The 27,685-nt window shown below is 31.7% G+C and overlaps 1 protein-coding gene across 1 annotated transcript; it reads left to right on the top strand.

Moving 5' to 3' along the window:
* On the top strand, positions 1–27,685 carry LOC126749015 (leucine-rich repeat-containing protein 47-like). The gene is made up of 4 exons (XM_050458614.1): positions 1–956; positions 23,845–24,278; positions 24,514–24,783; positions 27,425–27,685. The coding sequence occupies exons 1-4, from the start codon at positions 344–346 to the stop codon at positions 27,656–27,658; spliced, it is 1,551 nt and encodes a 516-aa protein (XP_050314571.1). The 5' UTR covers positions 1–343; the 3' UTR covers positions 27,659–27,685.

Raw genomic sequence — 27,685 nt, forward strand, 5'->3', positions numbered from 1 at the left:
TCGAACGGTATCATTATAGATTTGAGTTCATATTTCTTTTAAATACGTGAATAAGTCTATTTTCTTCTTCTTTTCAATTTTTGAGCGTGTGAGATAGTAATTTCTAAATTGATTTTCGCTGTAAGTGAGGTAATACGCAATAAAATAAATAAATCATGAATTCGTCACAACAATACGGATTTTACTTATAAATTGGTTGCTGGCAACCGACATATGCTGCGTTCTCGATTTTGGTTGCTGGATATCGATCGGACACATATTTCATATTTAAGGTTATGTTTATTTTGTTTTTTCACACTTTTGAACTAAATATTAAGAAACAACCAGAATAAGTGTCATCAGAATGTGGCCAGAAATTGAGCAGGCAAAAAATGAGAAACGAAGAGAATTGGTACTCCACGGCTCAAAAATAAGCAAGCGAATTAAAGAAGAGGGCTTAGACAATACTCTTTATAGCCTGATAGACTTAAATTATCTTAGTCTTACTGAAACATGCTTACAGGAGATCAGTTCTGATTTTTCACTACTTGTTAATTTACAGACTTTAATTCTGCACTCCAATAATCTTGAGATTTTTGAAGAAGCCTTAACTAAGCTTTCGAAATTAAAAATCTTAGATGCATCAAGAAATAATTTAAAGGCATTGCCAGATACATTAGATAGATTATCACAAATTACCACTCTAAATTTTTCCGGCAATAAATTGGAAAGCTTTCCCAGCCTGATGAGTGTCACTAAGCTTAGTGTCCTTGATTTATCATTCAACAATTTATCCAATTTTCCAGGTATTTGCCACACTAGTTTAGCAAACTTAAGTGAAATTAAATTGCAAGGAAATCACATAGAAAGTATTCCAAACACTATAAGTGACTTACCTGCTTTAAAAATGTTAGATCTGAGTGTTAATAAGATCCAAAGTTTACCTGGGGAGTTAGCAGACTGTCACAAATTAAAAGGTATGTATATAATAATATATCCATTGAATTAACACAAAATCTAACATGATATTCCAGAGTTCTATCTAATTAATACATTCTATAATGAATCTTAAACTATCAACAAAAATATGGCACTGTGCATGTCAATTATTTTTCTATATATGTCTTATGTTAAAATTTAGGATTTAAACAAAATATTTATTTTTGCAGGATTTACATAAAACATAAAAAATAAGTTCTTTTTTCTAAGGATACCAAATTAGAAATTCCAATTTTGAGTGTATGTGAGTGTCTTTAAAGAAAAGCAAGGTAGTTTTAGGGTATTAGCATTTTTAAAATTACAGTTATGATAAATAATACCTAACAATTTAGCAGAATCAAAAACAATTTTTGCTACATCCTTGGTGAAACTTATTTTGGTATCATCATCACCAGATCAGTTGCCTTGCATCAATTCTCAACTAAAAGATTTACATAAAGGAGTTCATAGTCATCCTCATTACCTCTTTTTGTAAACAATTTTATATATTCTGGAACACTGGCAGACAGTAATTTGGCAAGATTGTTAGTAAATAACAAAAAAAGAAGTGATCCCATCTTAGAACCTTGGAGAACTTTCAGGCAAACTTAATCGAAATAAGACTCACAGTCTTCATATTCCATAATTTTTTTATGCCGTTGCAAATAAGATTTAATTAAAGTAACTAAATCCTAAAAAGAACGAAGATAAGTTAAAATGAGTGTTTCAGTGTATGCTTTGCTTAATTCATAAATAAAATACACTTCATCACTTTGTATTCAGCATACAACATCATCATCAGGGCATAGAATATTTTCAAAATAATGACAGATCATAATAATATTAAAAAATAGTACATAGCACCACATATGGCTACATGGTCCATGGCCAAAAGCACTAGGGAGCAATTTTGTTTTGAATATTTAATTATATTATTATACGGTGCTTTCATTTCAAAACGATCCACCCTTAATAACTTTCTTGTGATACATCATAGTAAGGAGGGTAAAATTCTCTATTCATTTTGGTACCAAAAAAAAATTAAATCGGTAAATGTGTAAGCAAATAGTTAGCGAAAATGTGTAGAAATAATGAATATTTTATATACGCCAAAGTTTGGTATGTCAAATGGCTACCCCATGGTGTGATACATTATTTTAAAGGGCATTCATTATGCTATCAATGGTTGTAAAAAAAATAAAATTGATTGACTAAGAAGCAAATAAAGTGTAAATGGGTAGGGTAGAAAAACAAATTTAATTAGTTTAACAAATTTATTTTATTAAATGTTCAAAATGCGCGCCGTTATTAGCAAGACAATAAAAAAGCCTATTTTCAAACTCCTTACGAACATTAGCAAGGGTCTGCCCGCTAATTTCTCTGCATTCTTGAAATATTCTATTTTTTAAATTCTCAATACTCTCAGGTGGGGTTTTATAAACTTTGCTTTTTAAGTAGCCCCAAAGAAAAAAGTCTAGTGCGTCCGGAGACCGCGCAGGCCATTCGATTGCACCACGTTTCAAACTGACAGTTTTAACAATAATAAATCGCCTGCTTTTTAAACGCCTTAAAAATGTAAGGTATTAATGCAGTGTTTTTTTGTACCTATTAGGTAGGTTTCGCAAAAAATATAAGTGAAATAAATACACATATAAAGTTGTAAGACTGCAAAGATTTTTTCAAAAAATTTGAAGACACTCTTTTTTCTCGCAAATAACGGTACACATTCTTTACTTAAAAAAATAAATAATTCACTTGAACTAAATGTACTGTTTGTTACCACACATTTTAACTTCTAAATTGCTTGTATTTTTTTTTTTTTTTGATGATCTATTATAAAAAATGTATGAATTTTAAAATGATATAGGTACTACACTAAAAGTATTCATTTAAAATACCAAAGTTTGGCGTAAATAAAATATTCATTATTTCTAGACCTTTTCGCTAACTATTTGCTTACACATTTACCGATTTCATTTTTTTTGGTACCGTTGAATAGAGAATTTTACGCTGCTTACTATAATGTATCATACCATGGGGGTTCCCATTTGACATATTAAAGTGAGGTTAGCTGGAGGTGATTGACAGAACTTCAGTAAATGCATAATTAAACGTCCCCCTGTATATCTAATTTGACGTGTTTTTGTTTTAAGAAAGTTATTAAGGGTGGATCGTTTTGAAATGAAAGCACTGTATATAATTGAATATGAAAATGTGGTGTGTTAAGCCAAAAATTTTTTTTTTATACAAAGTGGTCAATTTAGTCAAAATCTATACAGAAGTCAAGTGAAATTATATCAATCTGACACCTATTATCTAAATGCTGACACAAATAATCATTTAGGAAAGTTTTGCAAGACTTGCTTCTATCATTACTAAACTTAAGCTTAACTACATTCTATTTTATATTGCAAAAGAACCCAAAATTTAGTAAAAGTAATAAAATAATAATCTAATAAACATATTACAATATAAGTTGACATATATCTCAGTTTATGAACTTGCATTAACCCTTACTAAGCGATTGACTAATTTATAAATATAATATATTGCATAGGTACCTACTTTGTATTAAAATAAGAAATAACTTAATCCAAATAATACTCAATAATTTAAAGAAACAACCAATAAAAATGTTAAACCTACTAATAAATTAAGTAATTTATTACTGAACTTAATTAAAACATTGAGAGATTAGTCTTCAAATACAACATATGTAAGAGCTGTTATGATTCATATAATGTAGTTGATATTGGTTGATATATTTTTTATTGCCCGAATTTCTTTTACGTAAAATTTTGTCTCCAATTTTAAGATATAAGGATTTTAACTTTTTATGAAAATAAAATGTTCTTTGAATTATTTTTAACATTGGACCAAGAACATGTTTTTCCAAATACTAATTAATTGATGACATCTGTTTAATTTTTTTTAATTTTACCTGTTTTTTTCATAGTGGAACATATAACTTTAATACCTTTATCAGAAAGTATACACTTTGGAATACCATAACATAAAATTAAATGATTACAAACTTCAAAACTTCTTGCCAAGGTTGCAGATTCCTTAGTTTCTCAAAGATAACCAGATAGACTTACAGCCTTCATATTCCATAAATTTTGTATGCCCTTGTAAATAAGATTTATTCAAAGTAACTAAATCCTAAAAAAATTAAGCCACCAAGATTCTACAAATTCTTTGAATGTCCACGTAAAATATATTAATTACTCCTACAATCCTCTTTAAGTAGTCTTGATATATTTAAGACTAAGTAGTCATTCTGAAAGGATGAAGAAGCCTTTGTTGTGATAGATAACCTTTAAAAATATCTTTAACATCCCTCTTCAAATTAGACCAAAAGTAATTTTTTTTATATTGTTATACATTCAATTCATTCCCACATGACTTCATAATAACTTTAAATCAGTAATTCTCTGGACAGCCCTTATACATACTTATGCATACTTTAAAACTATTTTTCTCAACTTTTAAGGGTTAAGTTGGATATGGAGTCAATTAAAATCCAAGGTGTGCAATACTTTTTTTCCTGTAATGCCAACGTTGTACAGGATGTTGTAGCTTGACCTACATTAGGCCTTTTTCAAGGCAAAAATGATGATTTCATTTGGTTTATTTAGTTTTTGAGGAAATCAAAAATAAACAAACCAAATGCTGGTGTGTAAGCAGCAAAATTAATGAATAATATTTAAAGCTGTGGGTTTGAATTGTTGAAGTGTTTAGATAATGTCAACTATTTTTCTTTATATCCAATATATTTTCTGTTATATTAATATTATATTTTTTACATATTTTATAGAGATGTTGTATTTAGTACGCGCCCCGAACGAAACTAACTTGTTATGCCTTATAAATATTTTTTTTTAATTAGAAATAAAGTCGTCTACCTTTTTCCATAAAAGTTAAATCGTATGAGTCGATTATGATGTCAAAAGATGAACTAAAGGACAATGCTTGGTATAAATTACACATTTTCTGCCATAACTATGACAAGCAAAATGTTTTATAATAAAAACTAAGCCTAACACCTCTTTTTCAACTGTAAAATATTGTTTTTTTGCTTTATTTAATATTCTACTTGCATAGGCATATCTTCGTTATTTGAGAGAACGGCCCCATGCTAAAAAGAAGACATGAAAAGAAGCATCAGTCTTTAATATAAGTATTATCTGAAGAAAAATTAGGATACTGTAAGATAGGGCGGCTCACTGAAGCTGTTTTTAAAACTTCAAAGGTTTTTTTGACACTTAGGCGTCTACTCGAATTATTTTTTCTTGATAAGTAGTTCAGGGTACAGCACTTTTAGCAACATTTTTAATAAATTTTCAATGATAATTAGCAAAAGTTGCAAATCTCCTGGCTTTATCTGTTGGTATGAGATAGTCCTGGACGGCTTTTATTCTTCTCTCTTTTGAAGATATTATATGACAGATACAGAAGCTCCTTCTTTATAGAAATTCACATTTATTAGTGTTTAATTGACCTCTCTTATTCGATGAACTACTTTTACTAAATTTATATTCTGCTCATGGAAATTTTTAACGAAGACAAGATCATATAAATTAATAAAACATCTATCGTAATTTAAATTAGACATCGCTATTGTCACTGCTTTAGAAAAATCCCTTAGAGAGCCATGTCACTTAATATTGCCCTTTACTATCTACTGTAAAAGCGGTAGGTATATGACCTCACTTTTTCTAGTTCTATTTAATAATAGCTTTGGGACAAATGTAAATGTGAAAAATTAATTGCACCAAATAAAGAGTCAAGAATTTCTTTAAAACTTTAACTATTAACTATTACTACCCTCAAAACTTACTAACCAAAACAATTTTTAATGATTTACTTGACTGCGAAAAGTCCAGTTTTTATTCAATTGTTTTCTTTTAATATAGACTTAAATTTTAAGACGATTAAATAAAGTTTAAAATTAAATTAATTAAAAAAAGTCAGTTACACAAATATAGCATTCAATTTTTTTTTCAGAAATTCACATAGAAATAAATATAGTTACTATACAATTTTTATTTCAACAACGAATTGAAAACATATTAGTCTTCTCCTGAATCATCGCTTTCATCCGACTGTGGCAAATTATCTCTAATATTTTTGTCTACTTTTAAAGATTGGTAAAAATCATGCTAAATCTTAATACTCAAATTATTGCACATTTTTTAAAGATCTTTATATTTGGCAATCGCAACTGGTAACTTGATATCGCAAGTTTTTTTTAAGTCGACCTTTTTTGGTCATCCACGATATTAAAATATGTGATAAATTTAAATAGGTATATCTGATTTTAAACATTTTTTATATTAGCCTTTTTTGGGTTTAAAATCTGTATGCACTTCTCAAAGGAATCTGGATGAATTATTCAGCTTTGCACACTTTGTTTCGTACAGTTTGTGCATAGTGGAAATATTCGGCTTTGAATCCAATTACTTTTTTTGTTGCTGGATGACCTACAGTAATCATATTAGACAACTGAAAATGTGTTCACAAATAAATTCTTGAGCATTTTTTTCCGCTTATTATGTTTTCTGTTTCTTTTTTCTGCAGATAAATAATTACAAGTAGTGGACAATAGCTATTGATACTGGATAATCTATAGTCACCTTTGTTGTAAATTTAAGTAAATATTGTAATGTTGACAAGTATTAATATCATGCACAGTATTAGCAAAGACAAATGTAGTGTTATTATTAAGCTAATGGTTAATAATTTTAAAAATCAACTTACTTCAATCATAAAAATTGTACTTAACGGTGAGTATTTAAAGACTGGTACACCAAGTATGTATTATTTCTGGATTAAAGTTTATATAATGTTTTTATTACACAATTCTGGAATGTTTAAATTTTGCTAAAATTAGATGTACATGCTTCATCCACATAGGAATTAAATATATCATAACTGATAAAAAATTGAATTATAAATTTGCATTTTAGCTTTTTAATAATAATAATAGTCTTTATTTTCCAAGTCTTTATTTCCAATTTACAGCAAAATATTACATGTATATAAAAATAAATCATACTTGGCGACATAGGCGATGTTACATATATTCTACTATATTACTATAAATAATCCTTTTAAGTAACTGAACAACAATAGATGCCAAAGAAAAGCGTTTACATTTTCTAGAACTTAAAGGTACGTTGATTGTTTATTCACCGCCAGACCGCATCCTACACATTTCAATATACATTTTATTTGACAAGTATCACACCCAATGTTTTTTTATTTAATAAAAATTAAATATTAAAAAAGAGCTTTTTTTTTGAAGAAGAAATTTTGTTTTTGAAAATAGATTGATTTAAATTCCTCGAGTTTTCTAAATTATTATAAAATTTAATAGACACATACGAAAAATTCATATCAAGCGTCTCATTTCTATATTTTAACTTGTTTCGTAAATAAATAGGAGTATTAGTTACAATAAGATTATATAAATGTTACTAGATGCAGTTCCCATATTTTCGGAGCAAGGAAATACTTTCATTTCTGGGAAATTGGCTCATTCCAAATAAGAATCGATCAGATGAACCCTGCACCCTTTAGATTCGAGTTTTCTGTAGTAAATCTAAGCAGGGACCATACACAATACTCAAATAAAAATGCACAATTAAAAATGGGAAAAATCAAATAGTAAAAAAGTTTTTTCCTTAATTTAAAGCTTAAGTTTCTCCTATTAGCATATAATGTTTTGAACTTACAATATTTGCTTAATTAATTAGCAATGTGGCTCTTAAGGCGCAAGTGCTTATTAAGGATCAAACTTAGGTTTCGCACTGATATGGTATATGGAATATTCTTTTGCAAAATTCGAGGTTTAAAATTACCCTGAAGGAAGCGTTCATCGAGTTTTCGTCAAACCCCATAAAGTCGTGTCGTGACTAACCGTATCAAATAGTTGCAAATCGAAGAAGGGGCGTTAAGTTTTGATTATCGACAGCTCTAATTATATTATCAGTTACATTTAAAAGTACAGTGGTAGTACTGTAATGTTATCGAAATCCTGATAGATAGAATATTATTTTTTAAAGGTATCTTGTTACTTGTCTATGCACAACCTTCTCTAGGTTTTTTGATACTGGTAATAAACCTAAATTCGTTCCTAAATCCGGAAATCTTTCTGGCTTAAAATTTTTTGGAAGTGGGCATACAATAGATTCCTTCCACTGGTCAGGAAAACAATTTTTGCTCAAACAGAAATTTATTATGTGGAAACAATAATTCAACATCCACAGTATTATGTTATCACTTCCCGGTGTGTTTGATTTTATGGAGTTAAAAATAGAGTTTACGTCATTTGACAGAAAAAATGGATTTCATTATTTGGTAGAGCCAAATCAAGAATGATAGATTGAGAATTATGAAAATTATTCCAATTGATTTGACCCAAATCATGCAGAAATTGGTTGTGAATTAAATTTTCAAAATTAATAGTCCTTACCAATTTTTGCTTAATTTTTCAACTTTTACACTTAATAACAAAAAACTATCTACATAATCTATGAAACTTTTAAATATTTGAGCATTATGAAAGTTTAATTTCTTGAGGCACTAAACGTCCCATTAAGCTCAAATTGTACCATGTACTTATGACTAACCACAATTGTACTCTCAATCCATTCGCCAATATGTAGACGTTGCGGATGAATGGATTAGATTGGCTTTGATGAAAGTGGACTCAATCTCCCCACCCATATAGAGTGTGTAACACGTAATGAATATTTTTGTAAAATGCATCAATTAGCAAAAACGTCTAATAAATATTTATATTACTGACATGTACATACCATAATATTATACTGGGTATCATTAAAATGATTTAAAAAAAATCGGGGGTGATAGTTCTCCTAAAAATATTTTTAAAAGTTCCTTCCCCAGTTCCATCCCTCTCCATCCGCCTTAACAGAACATCTTTAAATACTAAAAAACCTAAAAGGGTTACAATTCATTTGTAGGACAGAAACTATCTTATCTACAAATTGCAACCACTTTTACAAAAACAAAATAAACTAATTATACAATTATACAAAAAAATACAAACTAGACCTAAATGTCCACCGGCAAAGGACATAACTTAGCATAAGAATGCTGAACCGTACCTTTTTGTGTCCACACTGTAACAACTCTACTTATACCATCCTCCCCTGCATGTAGACAAATAACTCTTCCCATTTTCTATACAAATTAGCAATGTCTGCACAAATAGCAACCTTTTGCTGCCTAAATCTCAACAGAATACCAAACAAATCCTCCTTTATTTTTGGTCCCACAAACTGAAAGTCATTGAGTGACACCCCATCATTTGAAGGTGCAGATGTACCCCTCCACCAAAACTGGTTCAGAAGTTATTAAAAAATACAATATACATGTTCCTAAAGCGCTGTTAATAACTTTACAATAATAATATTAATTAATTAACTATTAATATATCCTTATAAATTAATCAATATACGCGTATTGTGTAAAAATATAATATAAATATGCACTTCTAATATACATATTGATGTAATCAAAATTTGCAGTGCTCGCAAATAACCATAAAATGTTACGCCAATAGGTGAGTCTCGGTCTTTCTTACCTATGGGCTGGTGAACTAGATCGAATACATGGCTTCCCGGTTTCTTCTGAAAAGACCATATCAAATCCCGCTTAATCCATGAATACTTTTTCAGTGTCCCGGTTGTTCCATGGATACCAAACACAGATCTGCCACCCACATACCTACTATAATAATTGAAGCCACATACTTAAATTAAACTTAAAATAAGGGTTAAACTAAAATAGTGATCCAAACAACATACTATGAAAAATAAACAAAATGAAAACAAACAAAAAATCAATTAGACAAAGGTAACAAAAATCCTAGGAGAATATATGTGCCCTAACCAGCCTTTTAAAAATATGTACAAAGTCAGTCTCTTATGCTTGTTGGCAATTTATTAAAATTTTGTAAGCCTCTCTGTAGAACACAATTTAACTTCTAATTGGAGTTAAACCTAGCGATCAGTATCAAAATGGTTATAGTTTCGAGTTTCATAGTGATGAACATCTCTAAAAAACTTCACCTTCTTACAAATATATGATGGTAACATATTATTTTTAACTTTATAAAAAAAAACTGAGATGCAGTGGCGGCTCGTGAGTTTTTGGAAAGGGGAGGCTAAAGGATAAGTGCAAATAGAAACCCCGCCGAAGGCGAAAAATAGAAATATAATAAACTTTTCTCAGTCAACAATTCATACTTTTTTTGGGTCATACAAAATTAGCAGATTTCAAAAAAATTGTTATATTTAATATTGGACCTAAAAGTATATTTTATTGTCCAGCAAGAACCAGCGCGGAGGTGTCTTGCCAGGTATAGGAAGGGATAAGGAAATAGGGATATGGTTTATGAAATAAACAAAAATAAGGTATACATTATATGGGACTAGAAAAATAGGATAATAAATAAAAAGAAGAATTCTATCATCAAGTGAAACCATATAATGGTTTTATATACAAAAATAAAACAAAACGTAAAAATATTTGCCTTGGTAAAAACTTTGGTTAATTGCTTATCTTGCAGATAGCAGAATATGCTCTAAAAGTTTATAAAAAATAATATTTACATATTTACAAAATTATTCTATAAATAAAAAAAAACTCGACTCTAGCAAAACCATGTAATGGTTTAATATACAAAATATAACAAAAACGTAAAAATATTTTCCTTGTTAAAAACTTTGGTTAAGTAGCTTATAATGTAAATAGTATAAATAAGCTTTAAAATAATATATTATATACATACATACATACATATTTATGTACAAAAAATATTTTATAAATAAAAAACTCTGTTCTAGCCAAAACCATGTTATGGTTTTATATGCTGAATAGAACAAAAGAAGAACATATTTTCTTTGGAAAAAACTTTGGTTATTATTGCTTTATATCACAAACAAATACTTAGTAGGAATAGGTTTTAAAACTCTAAAATAAAAATATAATATACATGTTTATGTCCAAGCGAATAAGATAATACTTTATTATGTACAATGTACATACATATATGTATACATTATAGTCATTATACATCAGTTATTTTTTTGTTGTTTTTTTTTAAATTTTTTTCTGTGGACTCTGGTTTGAAAATTAAGGGAATTCTTCGGTTTTTCATATTAGCAAAGAAGTCTATAACTTCGTCATAAAATTTGTCATTTTTTGTCATTTCTTTTATATACTCTTTTTCGATTGAAAGAAGGGATATATTACTTAGTCGCATTTGGGTCATGGAATTACGGCTATAACTTTTAATTCTTTTGAGTGCTGAAAAATTTCTTTCTACAGATGCCGATGTTATGGGTATAGTCACAGCAATGTTAATAAATTTATACAGCTCTGGCATGCACTCATTTAAATTATTTTCAAACATAAAACTTAATAATTCAGATGGAGACTTAGAACTCTGAAACATCTGAGGGTCACTGTAGGTTACAATTAATTCATTTTTTAATTGAATGGGATCAAAAAACGGATACTGGTTTACTAAATTATCCAGTAATTTTTGGGGAAAATCTTTGGAGTAATTTTATTTACTAAGATCGCTGAATCTAACCTTAATTTGTTCAGTTATTGTGTCCATTATTTCAATATAGATTTGTCTATAATTTTGTCGCAAATCGGGTAAGTCAAAATTAGATTTTCGTTTTTTTTACGGGCGTCTCAACATTAACATCAAGTTTTTCAAAAATGCTATTAAAATACTGCTCATCATTTTTAAACTTTTGCAAAATTTCAGTCAAATTATTTAATCGATTTTTTGGAAAATTAATGTCTGAAGATTTATTTTGAAGAATTGAGAAAACCACGTCAGTTTGCTCAAAAACTAGTTTAAATGTTTCAAGCAAATAAGAAAATTTATGGTCTGTTAAAATATACTTGAAACCCTTTGCCTCCCTGATACTTTGGTCGTCATTTTTAAAATCCTCACTGTTTAAAATAAAATCTTATGTGAATGCACTGAAAACGACCTTGATGTAGAATTCCACCGTGTAGCAGCAAAAGTAGGCATTCGGTTACCGCAAATTTCATTTAAGATGTGACTTCTCTTGGTGGACTTGGAGAAAAAGGCAGAAAATCCTGACAAGTTGGAGAAAAAAATACGACAGTCTTTAATATTATTGCATGCCTTGCTTAAAACTAAGTTTAGTGCATGGGCATGGCAATGCGTAAAAAGTGCAAAGGGGGCTATCGATTTAATTTTAGCCTGCAAGCCATTTAAATGTCCCGCCATATGACTGCCGCCCCATCATATGTTTGCGCAATTAGCTTACGCCTGAAATCAAATTTGTCGCATTTATTAACCAGGAGATTAAATAAATCGTCTGCAGTCCGCTTAGATGAAACATCATGAAACCCCATAAACTGTTATACTACCTTGCCGGATTTGACATACCTAAAAACAATCGAAAGTTGGGAATTACAAGTAATATCCGTAGTCTCGTCTATTTCCCATGCAAAAAAAGGGACTGCTTGAATTTCTTGGAAAATATGCTCATCGACGACATGTGACAAACTTTCAATGATTTCATTTTGAATCGTATTTACCCCACAACGTCAAAAGTTCTTTATAGTTGCCACGATTAATCGACTCTTCGCTTTCATCATGTCCGCGAAAAGCTAGTTCTTGTGAAGCTAAATAAAGAGTAATGTCAACAAGCCGCTTTAAATTTGACCGGTTTTCCGTACTTGATTGTTAAAAGAAATAATGGCTTCTTTTTGAGCATTATCTAAAGCAGAAGCAATATTGTGTTTTCCAAAAAGCCTTAATTTACAAGACGAAGAAATGTGCTCCTTTGATTTTAAATGTCTTTCAATGGACCGAGGCAAATTTTTTAAATCAGAATATCCAGTTTTCGACCACGTAGAATAATCAGTTTGGACAGAAAATAACAGACAAGCCCAGCAAAAAAGCTTTTCTCTTTTAACCGATCCGGTCAACCAATCATATTTGCTGTACCAAGTCAAATTAAACCCGCGATTTTGTCGATTATCTGCAGATCGCAATGAAATTAAATGGGGCTGAGGCCTGCCCAAAGTCTTAATAACATAATATTTGGCATCAAAGCTTAATAAACTAAAATTGTTTAATAGCAGCCAGTCTATTAAATCTTCAGCTTGTTTGATTTCATTTAATTTGTCCATCTTTCAGCAAACAAACATTAGAAATGATATGATGATTAATAAAAGAAGCCATTAAATAAAAATATCTTACCTTGCATCACTCAAATACACATAATAATAAATTATTAAACTCGATAAATACCTTAAATTAAGTACCAAACATTAACATAGAGGGAAATCCGGCCGCACAATTAAATCGATGAATCAGCAAAATCAAAACTAATCAATAAAACCGTTAGCCAAAACCACCTACCTTGTCAAAATTCGCGGGCAAAAGACACGACAATCACCGAAATCAAAACGACTGAAAACTGCTGAAAATTCAAAACAAGACAAAAATCAGAAACAAACAAACAGGTTAATCAGATGATCGGAGGCTAGCCTCCCTTGGCGCCTTATTTCGCGCGATGATAACGGCGTTTGTCGGCGCCAAATCGAGTGCACGGCCCGTTGGATTTTGACCGCTGGAGGAGGCTTGCCTCCTTTCTGTGGTTTTGTATTTCAACATATAACAGCTCCCTCATTTAGTTAAAAGCTGATGCCTTGCAGCAACTTTTTAGGGCGAGGTAAACTCTGTGGAGTCCTCGGGGGAGTCATCAGGATGAACGGCAGGTCTTCTTCTGCGGAGGATGCCGCTGAGTCTAAAGCTTTGGAGTTTGCGGTTGTGAATTCTCGAGGTTGATGGGAAGTCATCTGTCAAAGTGGTAGTCATCGTTAGCATCGGTTGTCTCTTGCGTTTACATTTTATCCAAATGTAAATGGCAACGGAAAGGACAATTAGGGTGATTGAAGTAATAGTAAACCAGGAGATGTGTTGATTTATTGAAGGTTGTTGTATCAATTGTTCATTGAGTATTGATCCAGTTTGTGTTGAGCAATATTGAGATCGTCTGTATCGATCTTATTTAGTTTTAAAGGTTGAAGATCTGGGATATATTCTTTAGATGGTAAATGCTCACAACATTTGTAGGGAATAAGTACGGGCTGATTTTTATAGCTGATATTTTGATAGGTTTCAACAATATATTTTGCTTGAACTCTGGTGCTACCAATGAAGGCTGTACAAGAGGGTTGAAGTTGCAGGATACTATTTAGATTAGCGATACTAGAGGAGGGCTCTCTTCCTATACATTTAATGGTGACGGGTAGTGGATCAGACAGTGAAATCAACCATAAGTTTTGGTCTATATTTTGGACGTTATAACCTTTGGCTTGGAGAACGTTAACTTAGCAGGTTTGTGGTAGTAGTTGGGCGTTCTGCTTCAAGAGTTGTGCTTCACAAATTGCATCTCTATTGATTGGATGAGGTAGTGTGTCCAGGCAGGTTTTCTGGCTTCGTCCTAAGCTTTTACAGCGTTCCAAATTTTGCAAAGATACGTAAAGCATCGAATCATCATCTCGCGCAATATATTTCTGTGTTGTTGAAATGATGTGATGAAATCCAGTTCTATTATCTGATATAGGTATAGGGTAAACATGATGTAATGTATAAGTTTCTGGTTCTACAAGAGGATTTTAAGAATGAAACTATATTCGAGTCAGATTGATATGCTTCTAATTCAATTATGGTGAGATATTGAGCAATATTAGATGAATAGACTGGTAAGGGTAGATTGTTTTTATTTATTGCTTGAGAGATTTGTTTAAGAGAGCTGATCAAATCAATTGGTGTGATAATGGAACTATGTAGAATTTTTAGTCGTGCAAAGGTGATGGCATTTAGAATATCATTTAAGGAGTCTTCAATAAAGGCGTAGCTCTTCATAAGAGATTCACAGGTGTCAAGAACTCCTATTTTCGCAGCATAATAACTCGTAGTATCAGTAAGATTCGCAATAGAATCTTTGATGGTTTTAGAATTTTTGTTGTATTTGGGGGGTAAGGAATGTTTGGGATAAGGACATTGCGAACAGGCCGCAGAATTTGAAAAGAAGAAAATTTATTCATAGTATGGTTTTAATCTATCGAAATTAATTTTTGAAAATTGGCTTGTGTCGAGGTTTAATAGTTTTGCGGAGTTTTGGAAAATTTCAATTATTTCGAAAGGGCCATTAAAAAGGTTTTCAGCTTTAGACTTAATTTGAGATTCTTTCACGTAAACCTTGTCACCGATTTTGAAATCATAGTTTTGTTTTGATACATCTTCATCGTGTCTTGCCTTTGCTTTTTCCTTTTTGTTTCAGTTCTGTGGCGTGCTTGTTTATAGTAAAAGTCCATTCGATTATTAAGATCTCTAACATATTTAGATATTAGTTCTTTTTGATTGTATAAATTTTCAGGGGACCGACTTGAAGTATGTCCGAAAATGAGTTCATATGGAGTAAATCCATGAGTATTATTATAACAGATTACCGCATAGGGTAGTACTTGAAAAAGATGTTCATCGGAGTTATCGGCGTTGTTAGCACGAATCATTTCGGAAAGGGTTGCATGAAATCGTTCAATAGATCCGTTTGATTCGGTTTGATTGGGGATGACTAACACTAGAGAATGTTAATTTGATGTCAAATAGGCGACAAAGATCTTTTAACAACGTGTTGTTAAATTCAGGTCCGTAATCGCAATGTATTCTCAAAAGTGTACCATAGTGTTGAAAGAATACTAACAGCGTATTGACTATGGTCTTAGCCGTTTTATTTTCAAGAGGGTAGGCTTGTGTAAACTTGGTTAGTTTATCTCGAATTGTTAATGCGTGGTTTCTTGTTGGGTACTCGAAAACGTCGATGTTAATTCTTTCAAAAGGGGTCTTCGGGGTTTCTGTTATAACTAATTACTTAACACTTAAGTTTTTCCGGCAAATTTTGTTTTTTTTTGCATGTTTCACAATTTTTCAGAAATTGCTCGACATCTTTAGAAAGATGGGACCAAGTGTATTTTTCTTTGATTCGTCTTATGGTTTCGTTGATTCCTCGGTGGAGATTCGCTTTTCCGCGGTGATAATGATCTAGAATTTCTGGTATTTCATCTTTGTCTGGGGTTCGAACTAAATCTTGGCAAATTCTTATTTTAATTTCTTTGTCGGCAAATATAAAGCTAAATAATTCTAAAATGGGTAGTTCTAAATTGTTTTCTATACAGTAAGTTTCAATTCGTGTCTATCCCTGTATAATGTTTAAAATAGATGTGGAACTACTGTTTCCAGGTTATAAGGTAGTAGAACTATGAAGTATTTCCTATTTTTAACTGATTTGTTATGGACGATGTTAATACTAGAAGATCTGAAATCAAAGTGTTATTCAAGTATATCTTCCATTATTTCATGATGTAAGTTTTGTAATTTATTTTGCTAAAAGAAGGAAATTATATTTTTATGGGATTTATCTAAGAGTTGGTTATTTGATATTTCTTTTTTGGAATAATCTAGTAAAGATGTCGTCTTGTAGAGTTTTGTAAATTTATTATATTCTTGTACCATATACTCTTCGGTTTCTTCGAAATCATCTGTAGCAGGGAGACAGAGGTTTTCTTCTTCTTCTGTCTTTTCTTCTTTACATGTATTTTCATTAGATGCAAAAACCTTTATTTTGGATTGCATCGAGGCACATTCTTCAAAATAATTAATTCTTATTCTGCAGAGGTCATCAGCATTCTTATTTATTATTATTACTATTTTTTTCAGGTTTGTGTTCGATATGGTATGTGTATTCCTCCAGTTTTAGACGCCATCTAGCTAATCTGTTACCTGGAGTTAGAGGTCGATGATCAGTTATTAAAGTGAATTTTCGGCCAAAGAGATAAGGGCGGAAGTGTTTGACAGCCCATACGATCGCGAGTAATTCTCTTTCGATGGTTGAGTACTTGGTTTCGGCGCTACAGAGGGTTCTCGAGGCAAATGCTATTGGAAGGTCTTTGCCAATGGGACCTTGGGAAAGGACAGCACCTATTGCAAATGCGCTCGCATCGGTAGTAAGTAAGAAAGGTTCTTCGAAATTAGGATATATTAAGATGGGGTCTGAAATTAATGCTTGTTTTTAATTCGATAAGATTCGATAATTCGATTTTGCATTCTGAATCGAAGAAAAAATTTGTATATTTTTGAAGTAACTTGGTGAGTGGTTTCGAGATCTTGGCAAAGTTGGGTATAAAGCGACGATAATAACCGGCGAGACCTAAGAAAGGTTTTATCTCTTTTGGTGTTTTAGGTTCCGGAAAGTTTTGGATACAGTCGACTTTGGAAGGGTTAGGTTTAACACCATCTTTAGTGACTAGGTGTCCTAGGTATGCGACTTCTTTGCGGAGGAATTCGCATTTGTCCGGTTACATTTTTAGGTTTGCTCGTCGAAGACGTTTAAATACTTCTTTAAGACGTTCAAGATGTTCGTGAATGGTGGGAGAATAGATAATAATGTCGTCCATGTAGACTAGCCAACGTTCATTTTGGATGCCCCAAAGGTTGTTGTCCATGACATGTTGGAATGTTGACGGGACATTTTTTAAGCCGAATGGCATACGAATGAATTCGTAATGGCCATTGTCTACTGAGAAAGCCGTTTTGGGAATATCTTTTGGATCTCGATCTGATGGAAACCAGAAGCAAGGTCGAGAGTGGAGAAATATTGGCATTTTCCTAATTGATCCAATAGGTCAGATATGTTCGGTAGAGGGTATTTGTCATCTACGGTGAATTCGTTTAATTTCCTGTAATCGATGACAACACGCCATTTTTGTTTTCCTGACGCATCCAATTTCTTAGGTACAACCCAAACAGGTGAAGACCAGGGTGATGCAGAATGTCGTATGATGCCTTGGTCTAACATTTTTCCTACCTGTGTTTTCACTTCTTCTTTGTGGATTTGTGGGTACCTTTAACTTCGTTGGTAAATGTTAAGGTGTCTCCTTCGAGATAGAAAATATCTTTAAATTCCAAGCAGATTTCTATTATAGCTTCTTCTTCTTCCGGGTTAAGATGTTCAGTTGTTAATTGATCTTTTATAACATGCCTTCTGTCTATTGGTTCGGGTATAACATTGTCTTGTGCATTGAGGGTCATGATTGGATTCGATAAATCTAAGGTTTCTACGGTTAAATCGGAGAAATCTATTTTCTTAGGAATTGCATTTGCATTAATAATTGTTGTTAGAAATTCACCTTTTTCATCGACGTGTATTAGGGCATGAGGAAGCCAAACTTTTTCTTTTTCTTGTCCTAACAAGATAGCATCGGTATTCGAAAGATGGCATTTTAATTTAAAAATTTTTTCGGTTCGATTGAAGAGGGTTGAGTTTCGAATGGAAAAGTATTGGAATTTGCTTTATGCAAGGGTATTGTTTTAAAATTTGTAAAAAGTTGTTTTGTATTTAAATCAATTGTGCATTGATAATGTTCTAGAAAATCAAGACCTAAAATTCCATCGAATTCTATGTCCAGGTTAAAAATGAAAACTTTATGAGGGTCTTTTGCATTAAAAGGAACTAGAGTAGATTCGGTAATTTGCAATTTTTGGTTTGTTATGCCTTGTGTGGTAATATTTTCTTTAAATCTATGGGGGAATTGTGTTGCAATATAATCTTTGAAAATCTATATTCCTACTCCCGTGTCTATTAAAAGTTTAAAGGTATTGGAAGCATCTTTAATGTAATATAAATTTTTCGTATTGACGGTAAGAAGTGGATTTAGAGAAATTTTTGTTCGGGGAAGTTCAGGTGTGGGTCAAGTCGTCTAGGTTCAATGTTTGAATAGTATTCTGGATGTATAATAGGTTGTTGTCTTCCGGAGGGTAGTTTTGATCTGAAAGTGCCCGAAAATGTTGGTAGTCGCTTTCAGGTATTACGGTGTCTTGACTAATTTCCTCGTTTTGGTTATTATAAGAATAATAATTCTGATCCTCTTCTAAGTGGGATTCTTGATTATTATCATATTCGTTGGAGTCCGGTATATCAGAATTATAAGAATTCATATGATGGGTACGATGTTGATTGTTGTTTACATAGTTTGGATTTTTCTGAATAACGGAAGAACGGAAGGGGTATTGAGTTGAGCTAAGTTGGGGTCGATTGTAATGAGTCTGCGTTGGTGGAAAGCGTTCAGCTTGTGGCTGTTGTATATTTGGTCTTTGTTGCATACTCTGGTTATGAATATTATTATTATTATAAGAATATTTAGATCGCTGTGTTTGAGAAACGCGACAGTCATTGGTATAGTGTCCTATACGGCCACAATTTAAACATTTAGGTGGTTGAAGTAAAGGTCTTCTAATAGTTTGTTTTTGAGGTTTTGGAAGTATGACCGTCCTAGGGGAGGGTTTCTGGGTTTCAAAATAAGAGAGTTGCAGTTCTCTACGAATTCTCGATTGAGCATCTAAAAGATCTCTTGGATTTCCTGCACCAATGATTTGGCCTAATCTAGGTTCCAAACCAGTAAGAAGGGTATTTAGAGCCATAGTATCTATTAGATTGCTTTGAGCAAGTTTTTGATAAGCATTTAGTAAAGATTTTTGTATGGAAGCATGCATTTTTGAGTTTAGAATTTCTAATCGATGAAAAACGTAAGAGGGGATTCATTTGGGAGTTGCCTAAGTCGTTGTAGGTCTTGAATAAGTGACGATTAATCTCTAGAATCTCCAAAATGAAGATTAAGAAGTTGCTTTATTTCTGCATACGATTGGGGATTTCTTGAATTTATTAGTTGGGCAGCTCTGCCTTGCTCTGCCAAGTTTATTTTTTATAAATAGAGTGAGTAAAGTTTTTTGAACATTTATAGCCATATTATTTGCACAATCGCACGAACTAATAAAGGTGTTTAAGGAGATTTGATCACCTTCATACTTAGGGATAATTGAAAATATCGCCGAAAGTTTATAGGGTTCAATTTCTGTTTCTGTTGTTGCCATACGAGTTTCTTTCGGTGGCATTTTGGTAAATTTAAATAAAATGGGTAACCTATATCAGATTATCGAACAAATGGTATCATCAAATCGCTTATAATATATAAAAGAAGATGGGATGATTCGATTACTTACATTAAAGCCAGATGCATGGAGTTGTCTTGTTCTCTATTGGTCAGAACAAACAGAGGTTTTCCAACGATGTTCCACTGCCTGTGCCAATGAGTGAGGACGCCTTGTTTGCTCTCTGAGAGTGCTGAAGATGGTCCGTTGTCCGTTTAAGGGATTGAAATCCGCCGTTAACAGTTAGAATTCTCTTGTTCTGTTGACGTTTTACGGATCCTACCGACTGCGCCAATTGTTATCACTTTAAAACTCGATTTCTCTTTAAAAAAAAAAGGTTTATTTAATAAAATAATTATTATTTAATTAAAATAATTATTAAAACTTCAAAATTCAAATGGACATGGATTAAATATACAACTTAAAATTAATCTTATAGAACTAACTTAAAATTATTATGTGTACTGTATTTATACAAAATAGTACAGCGGTGTCAGCGGTTCCCATGGTAGGAGCATCGGGCGTAGACAATGGTAGAGCTGCGTCAGCGGTTCCCATGATAAAGGAATCAGGCCACCGGTTTGCTAATCGACGGAAATGGTATTGTTGCCAATTCCTAGAACTGCTGACTCTGGTTCGTTGCGAAATAACACACGTGTGTGGTTTTGTATTTCAACATATAACATATATACGTATGTATGAAAGAGTGAAGAAGGCAATGGAGCAGCAATATACATCCCTGACTTAGACATTCAATACCAATTTAAAATTGGCAAAAATTGTAGCATATTTACTTCTGAAGCAATTGCCATTAGAGAGGCTTTAAGTGCCTTACAAGACAGTAACAAAAACTATGTTTTACTATCGGACTCCATATCTGCTCTTCAAGGCATTGAAAGGAGGTATACTTGGTCTTATGAAGTCAACCCCATAATATGGGAAAATAAAAAACTTATACGTCGTTTATCCTTTTTTTAAAAAAAAGTAACATTTCTATGGGTTAAGGGTCATACTGGAATTAAAGGTAATGAGCTGGTAGGTTTGATAGCCAAAAATAGTATTGCCATTGGCAACTACATACCTGACCTTCCTCGTCTCACTGAAATAAATGTAATAATTAGGAAAAATACAAATGTTAAGTGGAAAGATATTTGGGAAAATATTTGCAAAGAATCACCAACAAATTATTGCAAATTAGTTCCAAAAATACCTTCAGCACAATGGCTGTAGTGAACTAAACGTGCCAAGGCACTTTAAAACAACTATAATTCGTATGAAATTTGGACATGTTTGCTACCCAGCACACCTCAGTAGTATTACTTACTGATCTGTAAATAATATACTCAAGATATCGAGATGCTAGTGGTTAATTTACGCGTGGAATATAAAGTAGTCCATTTAATATTATGCATTTATTGGTACTAAAATCCAAAAATATTTAATAATCTAATTACCTTTCTTAGAAATATAAGACTTAGTATTTACATTACTCATTCCCTGTTTCCGTAGTCAATATCCCTTGTATTATATTAAGTCGCCCTGACAGACCCATTATTTATTTTATGTATAATTACAAAAAATAATAATAAATAAATGGATAATTTAAGGAAAAATATAATAAATTAATGGAATTAAAAAAAAAATACAAGGTTGTAGATTGAAGCAATAGCATAATTTGCATAAACGATAAAGAATATTGTTAAATCAATTATCAGAGTAGTTAGAAATTTGCGATACGTTAAAATTAAATAAAATATAAAAACTGTAACCGACTGCATTGTTAAATGCCAAATGGCAACAAAAAAAAATATACCCTCCTTAGAAAAAAAAAATCAAAGAGCAGGCATTTGTTCCGTGGGTTACCGATAATATTAAACATTTAAAAAACTGCGGAATAAAGCTCATCAGACTTATGTTAGAAATAAAATAGAGGCTCGTTTAATATATTTTTGTGTATTGAAAAACCATACAAAGCATGCTATTTCTAGAGAAAAAATGACATATTTCAATAAATTATTTGCAAAAACTGGTAAGGTGTGTTTGTGGGCTAATGCAAAACCCCTAAATCGGGTTGATAAGCACAACTTTGAAATTCTGGCTGGGTGATGCAGCAAATATAAATAAATATTATGCTCATTGTATTACAGCTGTTGACACAACCCTTAATGAAAGGGTTTCTTGGTATAGACATAATCAGCATATGTTCAATTTTAATCTATAAGATGAGCCTAGTTTGTACCGGCACTTTAATTAAAAATAACGCAACTGGAGAGGGGAGTCAAGCAATCAGGGATTTTAAATTGTGTTTGCCTTTCTGCACATCAACCCACTCTTAAATATAATAAATAGGTATATTCATGAAAATATTTTTCCTACCCTTGACAAAATTTTCAAAAAGCATATCTATAAACAAATACAGTAATTTTTAAATAAATTCTCCATTATCCCTAGTAACCAGTTTGATTTCCGCAAAAATTTTAGTACCACTAAATGTCTTGTTAAACTAACTATCGACATTAGAATAAATCAAGAAAATCATAGTGTTACATGCTTCTGGATTTTAGCAAGGCATTTGACACTCTAGATCATAATATTCTTCTCACATTACTTTGGTTTTTCTCCCGCGGGTGTTCACTTCGTTGAATCCTATCTTAGAGATCGTTCTCATGGCGTCTTGGTGCGCAATCACGATTTAAGTAAAGAAGACTTAAACAATATTAATGATTATGCAATAGCTTATATTGTCAAGTTAAAAAGTAAAAAACGTTATTTGGATACTCACTTATGTTATCTGGAACAAAATAAATTACTTTTTAATTTTATAAATTTCTAAATTTAATTTTTAATTCTCTACATTTCTAATAGTTTTCTAGTTTCTATTTTATAGCTTTCTTTTAAATTGCACACTAGGGGGAAACTTGAACAAGGTTATCTGCGACTAAAATACATTTGTTCTCTTAGAAAAAACGGTCATCTAAAGTTAAGTACCTTTTATGTAACAGGTACTTAATTCCATCTTTATTTGATTATGGAGAAATTGTTTACCACAGCTCAATAATATAAAAGTAATTCAATACAAAAAATTTGGAACTCTTGTTTACGGGTCTCTTTCAATATTCCATTTAAATTCTTACGGGATAATGGAAATTTATCTGTCTAATAGATGTATATATATTTCAGATATTATATATTTTCAAATATCTTTAGAATTTTAAACATTTGGTAAGCCTTACCAAAGGACTGTCGTTGTTCCTGATCAACGTTCCCATTTAACTAGAAATAAAGAGGAATTTATTATATTAGACTCTCCGGGATCTTTTCAAAAAGCTTTTTTAATCAGCAAAAAGGTTTGTTGCTGATTAAACCTGTTGGTGCTGTGGAACCACTTACCAGTCGGTGTTAAGCGTTTGTCCTATGGTCTTTTTCTTAAAACAAAAAAAGTTGCTCTTATTGAATGGATGGAATAATAGATAGTATGCTGGGTAGATGTACTTTTAGTTAATTAACTTAGTTTCGTACCTTTTTTCATATCCTATTAAATTGATAAGTTAAGTATAATTGATTGTAGTTATTGGGTTGATTTTCCGCACACCGATTTGAAATGCGCTGTCTCCCACATATTTTTCTCTTGCGTCTTTCCTTATTGTTCTAGTCTTGTAGTCAATCTACAGTGGGAATAGACTGAAATATCTTGTATGTATATTGTATTTTTGTTTGTTTTTTGGGTAAATAAAAACTTTTAAATTTCAATTAACTTAAGTCATGTAATACTTCTGTTTTTCAATAGGACAATTTTTTTTTAGATCTCAATCTTAAATCAAATCCAATAAGTGACCGAAGGCTCTTTAAACTTATAGAACAATGTAGAACCAAACAAATTATTGATTATATTAAGCAAAACTGCCCAAGAACAACAAATAGAGGCAATGCATCTGAAAAGAAGGACAAAAAGGGAGCAAAAGATCAGAACGGGGATTCAGAAAACAACCAAGATATAGAAAACGATGTCAGTTATAAGTATTCTATTATTGTCAAACAAGCAAATGAAAATTTTAAAGTTATAGTAGACAGTTCAACAAAGTCTGTAAGAGAATTCATAATATGCTGTTTAATCAATAATGTCAGCTTCACTGAAGATTCATTTAAGGAGTTTATTAAAATACAAAATAAACTTCATGATGGTATATGTGAAAAAAGAAATACTGGTACTATAGCTACACATGATTTTAAAAAGTTGGTAAGTGCACTAAAGTAAATTATTTAATATAGTGCAGTGTTTTTCGAATTCATCTGTCATCTTTTGTTAGCCTTGAGCCATTAGAAAACTTAATTTTACATAAACATTTATGCACTAAAATTTGTTTCCATATAATGTATTTCTAAATGCAATTTATAGCAGTGCAAAAAATAATTTTAATATGCAACTAATGCTTGAGTACACGTATTAATGATTTCTTCTCTTTTTTTTTCAGAATTCCTCAATTATCAAATATACAACGTTCCCCCCATCCGAGTTAAAAATCAAACCCTTAAATCGCCCCGTTGAAATGACAGGCATAGAACTTTTTACCAAACTGCAGATGGAGGCCAATAAATTAAAAAAAGAGAAGAAGCGAAAAACATACTCTGGAATTTACAAGTATCTGTATCTCGTTGAAGGCCAACCAGCATTTCCTTGCCTGGTTAATGAAAAAGGAGAAGTTATTTCATTACCACCTATTACTAATGCCGACATTACGAAGGTAGGTTTTTTCGTATATAATAAATTAATTTTTGAAATATATTTGGTCTAAATGCTTAAACGCACCTTTCTATTATCCGTTACTCGCTTACCACGTAATAAAACAATTATAAAAGTATAAAAAATGCTTTCATCAAACGCCCAATGCTTATTCTCAAGAATGGTCCTCTATGTCTAATTTTGAACATGTGGTTTAAAGTTTTATATCTGAACGTTAATATAGAAAGTACAATTATACAATTTATTATTTTTATCAGGGTGTCTATTAGCTTGAACAGCAAAAGATAAAGCAATCATAAAACTGAGACGGAAAGAAGAGATTGGAGATGAACGAAAGGAGGAGGTAGTTGACAAAATGTAATACGGAAACTTTAACTTACGTATGCTCTGAACCGTGTTATTTAAGTTAATAGAAAATAAACATTTTGGCTTCGATGTATAAATCCCGTCACATAAAAATGACGATGGCTGACAGGGGTGGATATAGATAGCCGGGGTAGACGAAAACTAGCACAGTAGGTAGTGGCAGCTGGCTTTCCAAAGCTGACCTCAGCCAAGAAATAAAGAGTATTTTGATTGACAGAAACGGCGTTTGCACAGCTATGAGAAATACAAGCATACAACATTATATTTTTCTAGTACAATCCCAAAGCTCACGGATAGGCATAAATAAAGACCCTCAGTATCGGGCACAGTTTTAGTGGGGAGAGGGTGCGAAGAGTCCCCGTGTGGAAAACCGAAATAAGAATCGGCACTTGGAACTTAATAGTAGGGGAGCCTTGGATGCTAAATGTACAGTTATCAAAGCGTCATAGGGACCTATTGGATTGAGAAGATTAGGTCCTAAAACGAAAAAAAAGTTTATGTTTGCCATTTTAGTCGGGAGGTAAGCATGTACAAATCTTCAAAAATATTTAAAGAAAACAGACATATGGAAATAGTGGAGCGCGTCAGGCATTTATCGTGTATACGCGCTATGTCTTTCTCATAACCGAGAGATATTAATTTGACGAGTAGTGACCGAAACTTTGTCGTAAGAAGAAAGAAAAAAGTTATTCGAGCATGTCAGAGGGGTCGTTAAGTGAACTCAAAAAAGTATCCTATTTAAATGTCTGAGGATTTGGACGGGACCAAAAATCATGACCGATGTTTAAAGTTAAAAAAAATCGATCTGGAAATACTCGAGCGCGTCACATTTTTATATAGATCGATAACTTGATGTCCTGGTCGTCCTAAACGATAATCTGACAATTATATGGTGGAACATTGTTAATCTGACAATTAGAAAAAAAAATTTTTTTCTTTCTTTTATTACTGGATGTTATTAAACAATATCCGTTTATTTGTATAATTCCATCATTTATTGATAAAAATTAGATAGAAAAATATTAAACAATAGTATCTTAATTTTCGTCCTCACTGGATTCCTCTATAAAGTTGGTTTTTACTTGGTCAATTTCTTCAACATCTCGTGTTTCTGTAAGTAAACATGCTTATGAACTTTACACGTTTTTATTTATTTTATATTATACTATTAAAAGGAGACCGTACCTGAATGTAAATCTATATCTTCTAAAATGGCAGGTGCTATGAAGATATCTTCCTATGCTTCTAGATTTTTTTTTTGTTAGTTGCCTAACAAACCAAATCGGTAACCAACCAAACAATATACATTTTTGAGAATTACATCGCTCATTATTGTAATGCATTATTACATTAAATTAACATAATTGTTTTGACACGACAAACAAATCGGTGCGTCAAACATGTACTATTGTGATCAGCTAAAATGGCATCATGGCGGCAACCGATAGAGTGGGGATGGCGCGAGAGAGTGAGAGATAGAGAAAGTGTGAGCAAGAAAGAGAGACGCGAAGTGGAAAATACAATTCTCAGTAGCTGTATACTCCACGCTATATTTATGGTTTTAGCTACATCGCCCCATGAAAATCGTCAGATTATATTTTTTTCCGTAATTCTTAAAGGATTTCCTTCAAAATAAAAAAATGTAACCGAGTATTTCAAGATTAGGTTTTTCTTTACAACTTTGTGACTCGCCCAATTCCTTACGCTACGCTCAATCATCAAATGTTGATAGTATTGAAATATACTCTCTTCTTCATATATTTAACTTTCTGACGGGCTCGAGTTTTTCTGATGATCGATTTTTTTACTAATCTAACGGACTGTTGTCAACGCAGGCCCAGGTAAAAGAAGTTTTTATAATAAATACCTTCTTTAAATTGCTTCCTAGAAAAATATACAATATACCATGGTCCAGGTGGAAATCTCCTTCTCCCAAGAGTAAAAGTCAGACTAAAAAAGAATTGAAACAAAGAAAAACGAAATTAGAAAAGATCTCAACATAGCAAATGCAAAATCAGGAAAGTCACGTATAATAGCAGAAATAAGGAATCAAAGAAACTGTATGAAAATAGAGACCCAAGTACGTTGAAAGAAAAATGGAAAGACATTAAAACATTTATGAATCATGCCATCGATATTTGCATACCATAAAATTTACATCAATTAAAATTGGTGTAGATTTTAAAACTATATATCTCACCCTAGTACAGCATAAGTACGACACATATAACATGTTTCAATTACAACTATCTAGTAATATATATATTTTTTTCTAGGTTGACTTATGTACTACCCATGTGTTTGTGGAAATTACCAGTTCAACATCCTTGAATGTCTGCAAAACTATTTTAACAGAGTTGTTAAGAGAAACTGTTAACGCTCTCGGTAAGGATATCGAAGTGCAACAAGTAAAGATTTTCGATGATACTCAGAAAATGAAAGTTGTGTTCCCTTCGAAAATGGACTTAAAATTTTCTAATAATGTACCTATCAATGTAATCAGGGTTTAAATCAGTTAATAAATAAAATATTGTTAA

This window comes from Anthonomus grandis, chromosome 2 (assembly GCF_022605725.1).
Source record: "Anthonomus grandis grandis chromosome 2, icAntGran1.3, whole genome shotgun sequence".
Lineage (NCBI taxonomy): Eukaryota > Metazoa > Arthropoda > Insecta > Coleoptera > Curculionidae > Anthonomus > Anthonomus grandis.

Excerpts from the sequence above, each read along its gene's own strand:
- LOC126749015 (XM_050458614.1), top strand. The coding sequence starts at position 344 with ATGTGGCCAGAAATTGAGCAGGCAAAAAATGAGAAACGAAGAGAATTG. Across the intron at positions 957-23,844 it reads AGACTGTCACAAATTAAAAG|ATCTCAATCTTAAATCAAAT; the intron begins GTATGTATATAA and ends ATTTTTTTTTAG. Across the intron at positions 24,279-24,513 it reads CACATGATTTTAAAAAGTTG|AATTCCTCAATTATCAAATA; the intron begins GTAAGTGCACTA and ends TTTTTTTTTCAG.